The 16,380-nt window shown below is 62.9% G+C and overlaps 1 protein-coding gene across 40 annotated transcripts in view; it reads right to left on the bottom strand.

The window, feature by feature from the left end:
- Positions 1 to 16,380, bottom strand: part of SCRIB (scribble planar cell polarity protein) — a 133,547-nt gene that overhangs the window by 76,816 nt on the left and 40,351 nt on the right. For all 40 annotated transcript variants that reach the window (XM_065054809.1, XM_065054810.1, XM_065054811.1 and 37 more), the window contains exons 9-16: positions 13,822 to 13,940; positions 12,467 to 12,666; positions 9,533 to 9,699; positions 8,895 to 9,019; positions 7,773 to 7,898; positions 6,007 to 6,228; positions 5,230 to 5,544; positions 3,243 to 3,305 (exon numbers count right to left, since the gene is read on the bottom strand). In XM_065054809.1, coding sequence (XP_064910881.1) covers positions 3,243 to 3,305; positions 5,230 to 5,544; positions 6,007 to 6,228; positions 7,773 to 7,898; positions 8,895 to 9,019; positions 9,533 to 9,699; positions 12,467 to 12,666; positions 13,822 to 13,940 — 1,337 coding nt within the window. The remainder of the gene's footprint in view (positions 1 to 3,242; positions 3,306 to 5,229; positions 5,545 to 6,006; positions 6,229 to 7,772; positions 7,899 to 8,894; positions 9,020 to 9,532; positions 9,700 to 12,466; positions 12,667 to 13,821; positions 13,941 to 16,380) is intronic.

Below are 16,380 nucleotides of genomic sequence, written 5' to 3'. Positions count from 1 at the left end.
CAGCCATGGGGCCCCCAGCTGCACCACAGCCCTGCGGCACCCGCTGCTCTCACTGCCCTTTCTGGAGACTCAGTCTCCCACCTCAGCTGCAGTGCTGGCAGGTGCCCGCACGACTCCTCCGCATTGAGGGAATCGCTGACCGGGGAGGTCGGCAACCACCCAGCTGAGCCGAGCTGAGCTGAGCCGAACCGAGCCGAGCTGAGCCGAACAGAGCTGAGCCGAGCCGAGCCGAGCTGAGCCAAGCTCAGCTGAGCCAAGCTGAACAGAGCTGAGCCGAGCCGAGCCGAGCTGAGCCAAGCTCAGCTGAGCCGAGCTGAACAGAGCTGAGCTGAGCTGAGCCGAGCTGAGCCAAGCTCAGCTGAGCCAAGCTGAACAGAGCTGAGCTGAGCCGAGCTGAACAGAGCTGAGCCGAGCCGAGCCGAGCTGAGCCAAGCTCAGCTGAGCCAAGCTGAACAGAGCTGAGCTGAGCTGAGCCGAGCCGAGCGCTCCTCCCGAGCCGCAGGACAAACAGCCGCTTCCCAACGCCGGGCTGCTCCGGGGCCACCTGAGCGAGCACCACCCACCTGCTGCACCCCCGGCGCTGGCCCCAGGAGCTGCTCTGCACAGCACGGACCAGATCTGCACCATGAGGGACCAGATCTGCACCGTGAGAGACCAGATCTGCACAGTGAGAGACCAGATCTGCACCATGAGGGACCAGATCTGCACCGTGAGGGACCAGAGACCAGATCTGCACCTTGAGAGACCAGATCTGCACAGTGAGAGACCAGATCTGCACCGTGAGGGACCAGATCTGCACCGTGAGAGACCAGATCTGCACCATGAGGGACCAGATCTGCACAGAGAGGGACCAGATCTGCACCGTGAGAGACCAGATCTGCACCGTGAGAGACCAGATCTGCACCATGAGGGACCAGATCTGCACCACGAGGGACCAGATCTGCACAGAGAGGGACCAGATCTGCACCATGAGGGACCAGATCTGCACAGAGAGGGACCAGATCTGCACCGTGAGAGACCAGATCTGCACCGTGAGAGACCAGATCTGCACCATGAGGGACCAGATCTGCACCACGAGGGACCAGATCTGCACAGAGAGGGACCAGATCTGCACCATGAGGGACCAGATCTGCACAGAGAGGGACCAGATCTGCACCGTGAGAGACCAGATCTGCACCGTGAGGTACCAGATCTGCACAGCACGGATCAGATCTGCACAAAGGAGCCAGCGCTGTGGGGACACCAGAGCCAGCCTGCGGCCTGACCAGCGCCGTGGGGACACCAGAGCCAGCCTGCGGCCTGACCAGCGCCGTGGGGACACCAGAGCCAGCCTGCGGCCTGACCAGCGCTGTGGGGACACCAGAGCCAGCCTGCGGCCTGACCAGCGCTGTGGGGACACCAGAGCCAGCCTGCAGCCTGACCAGCGCTGTGGGGACACCAGAGCCAGCCTGCGGCCTGACCAGCGCTGTGGGGACACCAGAGCCAGCCTGCGGCCTGACCAGCGCTGTGGGGACACCAGAGCCATCCTGCGGCCTGACCAGCACTGTGGGGACACCAGAGCCAGCCTGCGGCCTGACCAGCACTGTGGGGACACCAGAGCCAGCCTGCGGCCTGACCAGCGCTGTGGGGACACCAGAGCCATCCTGCGGCCTGACCAGCACTGTGGGGACACCAGAGCCAGCCTGCAGCCTGACCAGCGCTGTGGGGACACCAGAGCCAGCCTGCGGCCTGACCAGCCCTGTGGGGACACCAGAGCCAGCCTGCGGCCTGACCAGCCCCTCCAGCCACCACAGAAGCTATCACGGAACCATTCCGGTTGGAAGAGGCCTTTGGGATCATCGAGTCCAGCCATAATCCCACTGCAGCACTAACCCACGTCCCTAAGAACCTCTATGTGCCTTTTAAACCCCTCCAGGATGGTGACCCCACCGCTGCCCTGGGCAGCTGTTCCAGCGCTTCACAGCCCTTTCTGGGAAGAATGTCTAATCTGAACCTTCCCTGGTGCAACCTGAGGCCGTTTCCTCTTGTCCTATCACTTGTCACTTGGGAGAAGAGAGCAACCCCCGTGCTCCTTGCGGGCGCTGCAGACAGCGGTAGCGTCGCCCCTCAGCTCCTGTTCTCAGGCTCCAGGTTCCCATGAGACGCGGTGGAGCAGGGGCAAGCACTGTTCCCTGGTACAGGACTGGGGACTCCTGGGCACCTTTGAGGAGCAAGAAAACTCTCCAAGCGGAACACGACGTCTAACAGCTGGAAGGAAGGACCAGGAAGCACCTGGCTACACTCCCTTTTGTCTCTGAGTCACACAAGAGCTACGCAAGAGAGAAATGCAAGAAATACCCGTGTGTTTTTCAGTGGCCTACAGCTAAGGTGGACAAATCTTCACGACACGCTACCAGCAGACCACACCTGAGCCAGCTCACGTCTCACCCGAAGCGGAAAGGATTTGTCATCTCGCTCCTGGAAAATCCTGCTCCAAACCCAGGAGAGAAAAGCTCCGTTTTGCAGCAGACAGCGGGCCAGCAGCGCGCGGTGACGCGTCTGGCAGCGCCGCCCGTCCCCGGGGAGGAACCCCGCGCGCCACCAGCGCCGGGAACCGCGGCAGCCGCTGGGAACGCGGGAGCGAGCTCGGGAGGTCAGGCAGCGACAGCGGGACTGCAGGCTCGCGTGCACAACAGCACACGCGTGCCGCGGCTTCACGGACCCTCCAGTGCCACCTGCCCGTCCTGGCAGCCCCCGGTGCTGCACTGAACGCTCGACGGGACTCGGGGGCTGCGCGAGATGCGAGAACCATGGGCTCCAGCGCCCCCTCCTGCTGCCGTGCGCCGTGCCCGGGTCACATCCCCTCCCGCTCCCGTGTCCACACAGCACCCGCAGAGCCCCGCGCCCTGCGCGCCTGCAGGGCCGCCCACCGCTCCCCAGTGTGCTTTGCCTTTCTTCCACCTTGTCTCTCCTCAGTGCTCAGCAAACAGGAACCGAACTTCCCACCTCAGCCCCCCCGGCCTTGACATTTGCTCCGTCTCACTCCTGATCTGCAGCAGCCATTCTCACCTCAGGGATGGAAAGGGAGGGAAAGGAGGTGCAAGCAGGGCAGGAAACAATCATTGTGTGTTTGTGATCAGGTCCAGAAGCCACTTGACCCAGAGAGATCAGAGTTCCCCCTAGAACAACGGGTGAGCCTGGGAAGCAAATCAAGCAGACTGAATGATTTTTGGCAGAGAGAGAACAGTAGGAGTGGTACAGACCTCTTCCTCCTCAATGCGAGCAGGTTCAATCAGCAGATTATTGGCTTGATCAAACGACACCCCCTGTTAGGACAGGAACCAGCAAAGAGGCATGCGGATTAGTGGAGCATAAACCAAACCCGCCACCACGACCACCACCACCCAACGCAAACGCAGAGCGCTCGGCAGGCCCGGCCGCGCCGCCCGGAGCAGCCGCTCACGGCTCGCACCGGCGCCGGCTGCTCCGGGGCCGGCAGCCACCGGCATCGCCACGGCCACCGGCATCGCCACGGCCACGTGTGCCCGCCGTGGCACCCTGGGGCTGTGAACACCAAGCTGAGCGCTCCTGGCTGACTTTCCCCCCTGTACAGAGTCATTCCGGGAAGAATTAACACAGGAGCAAAGCACAGAGGGGCCTCTGGAGCACCCAGCTGCTGCCCAGGAGTGAAGCGATCCCAAACCAAGGTGCGCCGGTCCCTCTGCGAAGGGAACGGCCCCGGGTGGGACAGCGTGTCCTGCCACGCGCCCGGGATCCCGCTCCCCAGCCGGGAAACCTGAGAGAGCTCCTCCTGAAAATGAACTGTCTTTGAAAACCCCCCTGGTTAAGGGATTCACCCTCCGGCACGCCCTGCCCTGCCCCCTTCTTCAGGGCACGTGTGTGGCACCCGCAGGGCACAGGGACGCTGCTCCCCATTCCCGTTCCTGGGAGATGGCTCGGGAGAGCAGCTAATGAATGGGCCTCCACGGAGCCGCGTCCAGCCCGGCCCCAGAAGGGAAACCCCTGGTTTCCAGGCAGAAGGCTCAGCTGACAGTAAAGGTCACTTTTTGGTAGATGCACGCGCGCAGACTCCAGAGGCTCTGCCCGTGCGTCAGTGCATCCCCAGTTTTGAGTCCCTGACTGAACTGAGCTTTTCGGGTGAGGACGTTTCCCAGGTACAGCAGGTCCTGCACGAAGGGGACTCGAGATGGCTCCGCACACTCTTACAGCAGCAGCAACTCCTTTCCGTCCTGAAGAACTCCGCAGGCAGTAAGTGAGGTTCACCACTCGCCTCGTCCCGGGGAGCGCGGGAGCTGCTCCGGCTCAGACCCTGAGAGAAGGCTGCAGGGCACAGAGTGCCAGAGCCCACCCGAGCCACCGGCCCCCAGCGCGGGGTGGGAACGGCCCAGCAGCCTGGCGTGTGCGGCAACAGCAACGACACTTTGACTCCAGCACCTTGCGCCGGTTCAGACTCACATCTCACCTGCGAGGTTTGCTGGTGTCAGACTGACGGATGTCCAGGCACATCCTAATCCCTGCCCACCAAACACGCCTCAAAAATCACCCCAGAGCTCCAGTGGGACCCGGTCTGACCTCACGCAGCGTCCCTCATCAGAACATTCCTGCTGCACGGCCAGGACGTTCCTCCAGCACGAGTGACTCAGCTGAGCAGAGCCCAGGGCCCCCAGCACCACCAGAGGGGCCATCGCGGCCCCCGGGAGCAGCAAAACCCAGAGCACGGGTTCCCCAATCCCCACGCACAGCTCGCGGCTGCACGCGCGGGTGGGACAGCGGGAGCGCCGCTCCTGCCTGCTCTCCCCACGCGCTCCTCTCCAGGAGCAGCGCGGCGGACAGACAAGCGCGGGCAGCCGGGACGTCAGCCTGAGATCAGACCCGTCAGGGACAAAGCTCATCCTGCTGCAGATGAGGTGCCACAGCCAGCCAGGAGGCCACTGAGAGCAACGGAAGAACCTGTCCGTGATGGGACCGAAGGAGTGTCCCTGAGCACAGAACAGAACGCCACACACGCTGGAGAGGGTGCAAGAATCTGGACACAGCACGAGGAGTCAGACACAGGCAGCGTGGCACAGCCCCTGGACAACCGTGCGAGCCCCAAATAAATGGCAGCTCTCCCACCCCCAGCACGCCTCCCCTGAAGCGCTGGAGCCTCGTGCCAACACTCGTGGGCGCCACGTCCCCGGCTGGCAGTCCGGAGCAGCAGGGGCAGCTCCCGGGCCCACCGGGCCTTACCTTCACGGACGGCTGGGACAGCGCTCCGTTCTTCCGGCCGTCCTCGTCCCACGCCTCCTCCTGATCCTCGGCCTCCGCGTTGTTATTGCAGCCGCCCAGCTCCTCCTCCTCCTTGGGGACCCCGTCGCTGTTCAGCCCCTGCAGAAGTGCCACCACCGCCTCTGGCTTGGGCAGCTTCGTTATCTTAAAGTGTTTCTTGTAATGGGGCGTGTCCTTGCGGATAAGCCTCTGTTTCTCCACTGGGAACGGTCGTTCTTCATCTTCATCCTCATCCTCACTCCGTATTAGCGTGTCCTCAGCAAAGTGCACAGTGGGCTACAACGGCAAAGCCGAGAACGGCTGTGAACCGCGGGTACCAGCCGCACCTGGGGCCAGAAACCTGCTGTCCCTGCTCCCAGCGCGGGCGCAGCCGGTGCTGCTGCTGCTGCTGCTGCTGCGCGGCAGGCGATGCAGGAACGCACACCGAAATCCCCCCGCGCTTGCCCTGTTCTCTGTCGCCGGCGCCCGCACACCGCTCCCGCCAGCCGCGGGGACCGGGGCGCTCAGACCCTAACCCTGTTTTCCCAGAGGCCGTGCCTGGGTCCCGCGCTGTCCTCCCCCTCCCCCGGACCCAGCCCCCACAGCCGCCCTCCACCTTCACTCCACTCGGCTTCCACAGCCCGAGCCGGCCTCCAGTGATGCCCAAATCACACTCTGCACATCCATTTACCATTTTGTCTGAAACTTTCAAGCCCTTCCACTTTTTTCACGACCCTGTTGCAGCTTCTAGGCTCCTACCTCATTGTACTCCACTTCCACGTCCTCGTCCTCCTGCTCGGCGGTCTCCTTGCGCTCCTCCTCGGCTCTGGGCCTGGGGTCCCTGTCCGGCGGGAGCCCCTCGGGGAGCTGCCCGTTGGGCCAGCCCCGCTGCCCGTCCTCGCCGCGCTGCTCGGCAGAGCCCGCGCTGCTGGACACGTGCGAGTCCTCGCTGCGGCTGGACATGGCGCTCAGCCTCTTCTCCTGGGGATCACACAGTGCCGGGGCTTGGAAGGGCCCTCAAAGCTCATCCAGCCCAACACCCCGGAGCAGGAACACCCAGATGAGGTGACACAGGAAGGTGTCCAGGGGGTTGGAATGTCTGCACAGAAGGAGACTCCACAACCCCCTGGGCAGCCTGGGCCAGGCTCTGCCACCCTCACCCCAACAAGTTGCTTCTCCTCTTGCAGTGGAACCTCCTGTGTTCCAGTTTGCACCCATTGCCCCTTGTCCTGTCCCTGGTTGTCACCAGAAGACCCTGGCTCCATCCTCCTGACACTCCCCCTTTCCATCTTGATCCCCAGGAATGAGTCCCCCCTCAGTGTCCTCTTGTCCAGCTCCAGAGCCCCAGCTCCCTCAGCCTTTCCTCACACGGGAGATGCTCCACTCCCTCCAGCATCTTGGTGGCTGCGCTGGACTCTCTGCAGCAGTTCCCTGTCCTGCTGGAACTGAGGGGCCACAGCTGGACACAATATTCCAGGTGTGGTCTCCCCAGGGCAGAGCAGAGGGGCAGGAGAACCTCTCTGACCTACTGACCACCCCCTTCTAACCCACCCCAGGTACCATTGGCTTCCTGGCCACAAGGGCACAGGGCTGGCTCATGGTCACCCTGCTGTCCCCAGGACCCCCAGGTCCCTTTCCCCTCCACTGCTCTCTAATATGTAATTTCCCAACCTATACTGGAACCTGGGGTTGTTCTGCCCAGGTGCAGGACTCTACACTTGCCCTTGTTAAATCTCATCAGGTTATTCCCCGCCCAGCTCTCCAGCCTGTCCAGGTCTCTGATGGCAGCACAGCTTCCAGTGTCACCACTCCTCCCAGCTTGGTGTCACCAGCAAACTTGCTGACAGTCACTCTATCCCCTCATCCAAGTCATTGATGAATATATTGAATAACACCGGCCCCAGCACTGCCCCCTGAGGCACTGCACTGGGTACAGGCCTCAACTGGGCTCTGCCCATTGACCACGACTCTCTGGCTTCTTCCCTTCAGCCAGTTCGCAGTCACGTCACCACCCGCTCATCCAGACCGCACTCCCTCGGTTCAGCTGCGAGGGTGACTGTGAAAGTCAAGGTGGGAGCCAGAGCAGCAGAGGGACAATGGGAGCGGTGTGAGGTGGGGCGCGATCGGGACTCCAGAGCCAGCTGTTTCCTCAGGCCGCGCTGCCCCCCTGCCCAGCCCGTCCCGCCGCCCCTGCGCGTGTTTGTTCTCAGCGAGCGGCCCCCAGCGCTCTGCTCCCATCGCTCTTCATGGGGAGACCAGAACCTTCTCTGCTCCCCCGCGTTACGACAGAAGGGGGAGCACTGCACACAAACCCCTCGCGCCTCTCTCTGGGTCCCGGTCGCTCTTTCTGCCGTTGCCCTGGCCCCAGCTGACACCACAGAGCGGATCCCGGCCCTCGGGGTCCTGCAGTCCCAGCTCGGGCCCGGTCTCTCCCAAGTCGAGTCGTCTCTGCCCAGCTCACGCCGCCCCGTCCCCCTGCTCAGCCACGTGCTCTCTGTTACCCCTTTCTGGTGAACTGCACTCACGTCTGCGTTCGGAGACTTGGGGTCAGCATCGGGCCTCGCAGCGTGCGCCTCGCTGCGCCGAACCTCGATCACCTTCTTCATCACCTTGAGCTCGCTGGGGTGCGGGGTGGCCCTGCGCTGCAAGCCCTGCGGAGACAGACACTGAGCCAAACCGCCCCGAGCCGGTTCCGTACAGCCCCGCAGCCTGGGACGCGGCCCCCGCGCCACGCTGCGGGTTCTGGTCTGAGCCTGCGCTGCAGGAGGAAAACAGAGGCAGACGACGCCTCCCGGAGCTCCCGCAGACTTGTCCTGCGCTCCATCGCACAGACGGACTGCGAGGAATTACACAGACGAGTTTTACTCTGTGCCTCAGTCTGCGCAAAACTGCTCAACGCAGGAAGTCCTAAAGGAACACGCAGGTGGAGCATCTTCTTAATCCCCCTGGTGTCTGTTAACATGCCTGACGAGCCCCTACGCTACCAGAATTTGTGATGCTGGCGGGTTCCACCCCAGCTAAGCGCCACGAAAAACAGTATTCCAGAATTCTGAAATACCAACATCAAGGGCAATCAAAAAACCCCACAAAACTTCCCAAGAGCAGCAGCAAGTCCATCCTGCAAGGACAGATGCAAATACCATTTACCAGAAGGACTCAGATCTCAAGAGAATCTCTCTGCACAAGATAAAAAGTTAAAACCAAACACCCAGCAAAGCAAACCTGCAGGAGCTTTAAACCGAGCGCCTGCTGGAAACAGGCACTGTCCTCCCGCCCGCTGCGGCGACACAGAGCGACGTGGCGGTGCCGGGCTGCCCGCGGCTCGGCACAGCTCTGCGCCGCCTCCCACCGCCGGGCAGCCAAACCCCGTCCCGACAGCCCTGTGGGACGCCGGTGCCCCCGCGCTCCAGCTCCGTCCCCCGGGACAGTGTCCACCGGAGAGCACAGCGCCTCCCGGGAACCCCTTCGCACCTGCTGCCTCCTCGGGGCGCCACGTGCCCTTCCGCTGCAAACCTACGGCAGGCATCTGCCCCGCTGTCACGGGGCTGTGAGCAAGGACCACCACGGCGCTCCCCGTCTTTGGAAAAAGCTCAGATTGTGCTCGTGTTCCCACAGCAACCCCACGAGCCTCCAGAAACTCTTCCTACCCGTCTCTCAGCTCCAGGCTCCTCATCATCATCTCCTTTGGGCTCATCCAGGAACTGAATCACGCTGACTCTGTTTAGGTTGGTGTCCGTCCAGCTCTCGTCCACACTGTTCTGCAGAAGATTCTCTGGACAGAAAGATAACACAGTGGGAGCTCCTTTCGAACGAGCAGGGTCGCAGGCTCAGATGAGGGCAGAAACCACAGAGGCCTCCAGACCCCGTCCCCTGGTACGTCTCCACCAGACCCACGGCAGCCTCAGAAAACGTGCTGACCGGTTCAGGCCCTGCTCTCGCCCGGGAAGCAAGGAAAAGGCAGCACTAAGCCACGGCTGGAAGTACTGACACAACATCAGCAGGACAGGAAGAACCTGACAGACACCGAACTGCTCCGCCAGCTGACGGAGGCAGAAGACTTGCGGGCCGGGCTGCAGCTTCCTCAGCACCCGGCGGAGAAGCCATTTCTCGGTTTTAACACCCTCTGCCTGGGCAAGTTGCCACAGGCCACCGAGGAGCCGAGTCTGCTCCGGTCCCCCAGCACCAAGGACGGGCCAGCCCGGCAGAGGGGCTCACGGTGCGTTCCCTACGGCGCCCAGAGCGCGCGGCTCCGCAGACCGCGCTCGGCTCACAACACGGCCCTTACCCAGGCTGGGCGACGGCTGCTGCGGCAGCAGGTAACACGTGAGGACTTTTTCTCCCGTCTTCTCATCATCCTCGGTCTGGAACTTCAGCATGGGCTGGGACTGGTTCTCTGCCAGCCACAGGGCTTTCAGGTTCAGATTTGTCAGGGCGAACGGCAGGTTCTGCAGCCTGCAACAGAACACAAGAGCTGTGCTGGACCTCGAACCTCGGCTGAGCCCCACGGTGCTGGGGAAGGACGGGGCCCGGTCCTGCGCACCTCGCCCGGCCGCGCTGCTCGTGCTGCTCGGGCTCCGCACGCCAGGGCTCAGCAGAGCGCCGCTCCCGGCAGCTCGCGGAACGGCGGACTTTGAAGCGGGGTTTAAGACAAAAACGGTGCTTTCACAGGACAGTATAGAGGGTTCCAAACAGCTCTGGTCACCTCCCAACTGCTGCAACAACCACCAGCCCCAGCGGGCACAACCGTGGCTACGACCCGCAGGATCTTTCGGAGCACATCACAGACACCTGCACACTGGGGGTCATTCTGGATTGTTTTTTGAGGGGCTTTTTGTTGTTGTTGGTTGGTTGGTTTTTGTTTGGTTTCTTAGCTTGTCTGCCTCTAGGCTCTGAATTCCAGCCTCTCGTTTACCTGCTGCACGTAACACGGCACCTGGCAGAAATTTCACCTTCTCACGGTCAGAATACAGAAACGGCCAACGAACCACATGCGAACTGGGACAGAAAAGCGTGGGTATCGCTGTGACAACGGAGTGCTGCTCAGGCTGCGCTTTGCACTGCCCTGCTAACGGGACTGCGTTTCACTCTATAAACACCTGAGCAGCGCAAGAACTGAGCTGGAGCAAAGCCGAGCAGCGAGGAGCGGGTGTGGCTGGTGCCTCAGGCACCTGCGGTCAGGTAACAAACACCTTCGCAGCGGCGCAGAACCGAGGGCGCCCGCGGCTCCGCGCAGGCGGAAGGCGCTCAGGAGCGCACCGCGACAAGGACCGCGCGCGAGCACACGGAGGCAGAGCCGCTTTTCCGCCGGACTGAAGGCTGTCCGGCAGCCTCAGTGTCCCCAGCACACCGGGCGGGGGCACAGCGCCGGGCTTCAGCTCCAGGCACCTGGGCACTGGGGACACAAAACTACACCTGCAGGAGGGGAGTCCACGGGCCTGGACTGCCCAGATCTTTATTCACACGTGGCAAAATGCCCCACACTTCTGAATTAGCTCTGCCCCGAATTCGGGTAACACGGCGAAGGGCTGAACAGGCACAGGCTGACACGCAGACCCTCCCCGCAGAGCAGCCAGGCTGGGCCTCTCCAACACCGACCCCGGGCTCAGCGCAGACCCAGCGCCTCCCTTCAGCGGTGCCCAGCGCCAGGGGAGGGGCAACGGGCACAGGCTGCGGCACGGGGGGGTCCCTCTGAACGTGAGGAGAAACCTCTCTGCTGGGAGGTGCAGAGCCTGGCCCAGGCTGCCCAGAGCGGGAGTGGAGCCTCCTGCTCCAGGACATTCCAACCCAGACATGATCCTGCGTGATCTGCTCTGTGACCCCGTGTGATCTGTTCTGCGACCCTGTGTGATCTGCTCTGTGACCCTGTGTGATCTGCTCTGTGACCCTGTGTGATCTGCTGTGTGACCCTGTGTGATCTGCTCTGTGACCCTGCGTGATCTGCTCTGTGACCCTGTGTGATCTGCTCTGGTGAGACTGCGTGATCTGTTCTGGTGACTCTGCGTGATCTGCTCGGTGACCCTGTGTGATCTGCGCTGTGACCCTGTGTGATCTGCTCTGGTGACCCTGCGTGATCTGCTCTGTGACCCTGTGTGATCTGCTCTGGTGACTCTGCGTGATCTGTTCTGGTGACCCTGTGTGATCTGCTCTGGTGACTCTGCGTGATCTGTTCTGCGACCCTGCGTGATCTGCTCTGTGACCCTGTGTGATCTGCTCTGTGACCCTGTGTGATCTGCTCTGGTGACTCTGCGTGATCTGTTCTGCAACCCTGTGTGATCTGCTCGGTGTCCATGTGTGATCTGCTCTGTGACCCTGTGTGATCTGCTCGGTGTCCATGCGTGACCTGCTCTGTGACCCTGCGTGATCTGCTCTGTGACCCTGTGTGATCTGCCCTGTGACCCTGTGTGATCTGCCCTGTGACCCTGTGTGATCTGCCCTGTGACCCTGTGTGACCTGCTCTGGTGACCCTGCGTGATCTGCTCAGTGATCCTGTGTGATCTACTCAGTGACCCTGCGTGATCTGCTCTGTGACCCTGTGTGATCTGCTCTGTGACCCTGTGTGATCTGCTCTGGTGACCTTGCATGATTTGCTCTGTGACCTGTGTGATCCGTGCTGTGACCCTGTGTGACCTGCTCTGGTGACCCTGTGTGATCTGCTCTGTGACCCTGCGTGACCTTCTCTGTGACCCTGCGTGACCTTCTCTGTGACCCTGTGTGATCTGCTTGCTGACCCTGCATGATCTTCTCTGTGACCCTGTGTGACCTGCTCGCTGACCCCGTGTGATCTGCTGGGTGACCCTGTGTGACCTGCTCGGTGACCCTGCGTGACCTGCTTGGTGACCCTGTGTGACCTGCTCGGTGACCCTGCGTGACCTGCTTGGTGACCCTGTGTGACCTGCTCGGTGACCCTGCGTGACCTGCTCGGTGACCCTGTGCGATATGCTCTGGTGACCCTGTGCGATATGCTCTGGTGACCCTGTGTGATCTGCTGGGTGACCCTGTGTGACCTGCTCGGTGACCCCATGTGATCTTCTCGCTGACCCCGTGTGACCCGCTCGCTGACCCTGCGTGACCTGCTGGGTGACCCTGCGTGACCCGCTGGGTGACCCTGCGTCAGCCGGTGGGTTGGATGGGTGATCTGCAGAGGTCCCTTCAAGCCCAGCCAGCCTGTGCTTCAGTCTCCCAAAACACGGCGGGCCCCGCCAGCCCGCGCGCCGCTCACCTGTTCCCGGCCACGTCCAGCACGTGCAGCTCGGTGGTGTTGGCGAGCTCCGGCGGCAGCAGCGCCAGCCGGTTGTCTCGCAGGGACAGCACGTTGAGGTTGGCACAGCCGCCGATCTCGGCTGGCAGGGACGTCAGCCGGTTCCGATCCACGTTCAGGTTGGTCAGCTTGGCCAGCTTGCCAAGGGACTTGGGTAAGGCCTGGCAAGGAGACGGTTCAGTGGTTGCAAAAGACGAGAGCGGAACAAAGGCGTAAAGCACAAACCCTCCCGCTGCCTCCTGTCCTAACAGACACATTCTCGATAAAGCCCTCGCTACAACCCTGGGACAGTTCTTGCCCCGGGTTCACCGAGTGCCACGCGCCAACTCCAGCTCGGCAGCACTCCGGCACCTCGGGTCAAGAATTCTCTTCGGTTCACCTGTCCATGCCCGAAACTCGTGTTTTAACAATCACATCACAGCAGTTTGGAGCGGGGCCGTCTCACAGAATCACAGAATCGACTGGGTTGGAAAAGACCTCAGAGATCATCGAGTCCAACCCTTGGTCCAACTCCAGTCCGTTTACTAGATCATGGCACTAAGTGCCATGTCCAATCTCAGTTTAAACACCTCCAGGGCCGGTGAGTCCAGCACCTCCCTGGGCAGCCATTCCAATGCCTGACCACTCTCTCTGCACAGAATTGCTTTCTCATCTCCAGCCTCAATTTCCCCTGGCAGAGTTGAAGCCCATGGCCCCTTGTCCTATTGCTGATGCCTGGGAGAAGAGCCCAATCCCCACCTGGCTAGAACTGCCCTTCAGGTAGTTCTAGAGAGTGCTGAGCTCAGCTCTAAGCCTCCTCTTCTCCAGACTAAACAAGCCCAGCTCCCTCAGCCTCTCCCCATAGGTCTTGTGTTCCAGTCCCTTCCCCAGTCTTGTTGCTCTTCTCTGGACCCGCTCCAGCACTTCAATCTCTTTCCTGAGCTGAGGGGCCCAGAACTGAACACAACACTCCAGGTGTGGCCTCCCCAATGCAGAGCACAGGGGAAGGATCACTGCCCTGGTCCTGCTGACCACGCTATTTTTGATACACGGCTCCATGGCCCCTTCCCAGTGCAGCTTTTCCTGTAGCCCATGACCGCATGGGCTCCAGGCCGGTCCTAGAGCAGCAGCCTGGCTGCCCTAGAGAACCTTCCAGAGAAAAAGCGACAAACGCCCCTTCCAGCAGGGTGTCTCCAGAGCCCGGGGCAGGCCGAGCTGACCCAGAGCAGCCGAGGGAGGGCGGGGGGCGCGCTCGGGAGCCTGGCTCGGAGGCGCTGCGACCCCGGCCCGTGGCTGACGGGGCGGCAGGGCAGGGGCGGGCGGCTGCGGGGCCTCACCGTCAGCATGTTCTCCGTCAGGATGAGTTCCGACAGGTTTTCGCAGTCCCCAATGGACTCTGTCACCTCTGTCAGCCGATTCTGGTCCACCTTGAGGATGGAGAGCTGCTTCAGCTGACCTGGCCAGGGAACAAGCTAGGTGTGAACTGTGCCGCAACACGACGCTGCTCCACATTCGCCTGCCCGAAATGCCACCAGGGACTTCGCAACCTAACGATACACAATCTACCCTTCTTCCCCACGGGCTTCGTCTACGTGCAATGCAGACGAAGAACCCCAACTAGTCATCAGCATCATCTACTGCCCTGCACTCAACCAGGGCGACTACGTCCATCAATAACGCCCTGTTCCAGACGCCCTGTCCTGCAGCCCCGCAGCCGGAGCTCCGCGGGGCAGCGACGTCCTGCACTGCTCCCCATCCCATCCCAGCACTCACCGACCCCATCCCGCACTGCTCCCCATCCCAGCACTCACCGACCCCATCCCGCACTGCTCCCCATCCCATCCCAGCACTCACCGACCCCATCCCGCACTGCTCCCCATCCCATCCCAGCACTCACCGACCCCATCCCGCACTGCTTCCCATGCCAGCCCAGCACTCACCGACCCCATCCCGCACTGCTCCCCAGCCCATCCCAGCACTCACCGACCCCATCCCGCACTGCTCCCCATCCCAGCCCAGCACTCACCGACCCCATCCCGCACTGCTCCCCATCCCAGCCCAGCACTCACCGACCCCATCCCGCACTGCTCCCCATCCCAGCACTCACCGACCCCATCCCGCACTGCTCCCCATCCCAGCCCAGCACTCACCGACCCCATCCCGCACTGCTCCCCAGCCCATCCCAGCACTCACCGACCCCATCCCGCACTGCTCCCCATCCCAGCCCAGCACTCACCGACCCCATCCCGCACTGCTCCCCATCCCAGCACTCACCGACCCCATCCCGCACTGCTCCCCATCCCATCCCAGCACTCACCGACCCCATCCCGCACTGCTCCCCATCCCATCCCAGCACTCACCGACCCCATCCCGCACTGCTCCCCATCCCAGCACTCACCAACCCCATCCCGCACTGCTCCCCATCCCAGCCCAGCACTCACCGACCCCATCCCGCACTGCTCCCCATCCCAGCACTCACTGACCCCATCCCGCACTGCTCCCCATCCCAGCCCAGCACTCACCGACCCCATCCCGCACTGCTCCCCATCCCATCCCAGCACTCACCGACCCCATCCCGCACTGCTCCCCATCCCAGCACTCACCAACCCCATCCCGCACTGCTCCCCATCCCAGCCCAGCACTCACCGACCCCATCCCGCACTGCTCCCCATCCCAGCACTCACTGACCCCATCCCGCACTGCTCCCCATCCCAGCCCAGCACTCACCGACCCCATCCCGCACTGCTCCCCATCCCAGCACTCACCGACCCCATCCCGCACTGCTCCCCAGCCCAGCACTGACCGACCCCATCCCGCACTGCTCCCCATCCCAGCACTCACCGACCCCATCCCGCACTGCTCCCCATCCCAGCACTCACCGACCCCATCCCGCACTGCTCCCCATCCCATCCCAGCACTCACCGACCCCATCCCGCACTGCTCCCCATCCCAGCCCAGCACTCACCGACCCCATCCCGCACTGCTCCCCATCCCAGCCCAGCACTCACCGACCCCATCCCGCACTGCTCCCCATCCCAGCACTGACCAACCCCATCCCGCACTGCTCCCCATCCCAGCACTCACCGACCCCATCCCGCACTGCTCCCCATCCCAGCACTCACCGACCCCATCCCGCACTGCTCCCCATCCCATCCCAGCACTCACCGACCCCATCCCGCACTGCTCCCCATCCCAGCACTCACCGACCCCATCCCGCACTGCTCCCCATCCCAGCCCAGCACTCACCGACCCCATCCCGCACTGCTCCCCATCCCAGCACTCACCGACCCCATCCCGCACTGCTCCCCATCCCAGCCAGCACTCACCGACCCCATCCCGCACTGCTCCCCAGCCCATCCCAGCACTCACCGACCCCATCCCGCACTGCTCCCCATCCCAGCACTTACCGACCCCATCCCGCACTGCTCCCCATCCCAGCCCAGCACTCACCGACCCCATCCCGCACTGCTCCCCATCCCAGCCCAGCACTCACCGACCCCATCCCGCACTGCTCCCCATCCCAGCACTCACCGACCCCATCCCGCACTGCTCCCCATCCCAGCACTCACCGACCCCATCCCGCACTGCTCCCCATCCCAGCACTTACCGACCCCATCCCGCACTGCTCCCCATCCCATCCCAGCACTCACGGACCCCATCCCGCACTGCTCCCCATCCCAGCCCAGCACTGACCGACCCCATCCCGCACTGCTCCCCATCCCAGCACTCACCGACCCCATCCCGCACTGCTCCCCATCCCAGCACTGACCGACCCCATCCCGCACTGCTCCCCATCCCAGCCCAGCACTCACTGACCCCATCCCGCACTGCTCCCCATCCCAGCACTCACCGACCCCATCCCGCACTGCTCCCCATCCCAGCACTCACCGACCCCA

Source organism: Columba livia, chromosome 2, assembly GCF_036013475.1.
Source record: "Columba livia isolate bColLiv1 breed racing homer chromosome 2, bColLiv1.pat.W.v2, whole genome shotgun sequence".
NCBI lineage: Eukaryota > Metazoa > Chordata > Aves > Columbiformes > Columbidae > Columba > Columba livia.
This window is presented reverse-complemented; position numbering and strand designations above follow the sequence as displayed.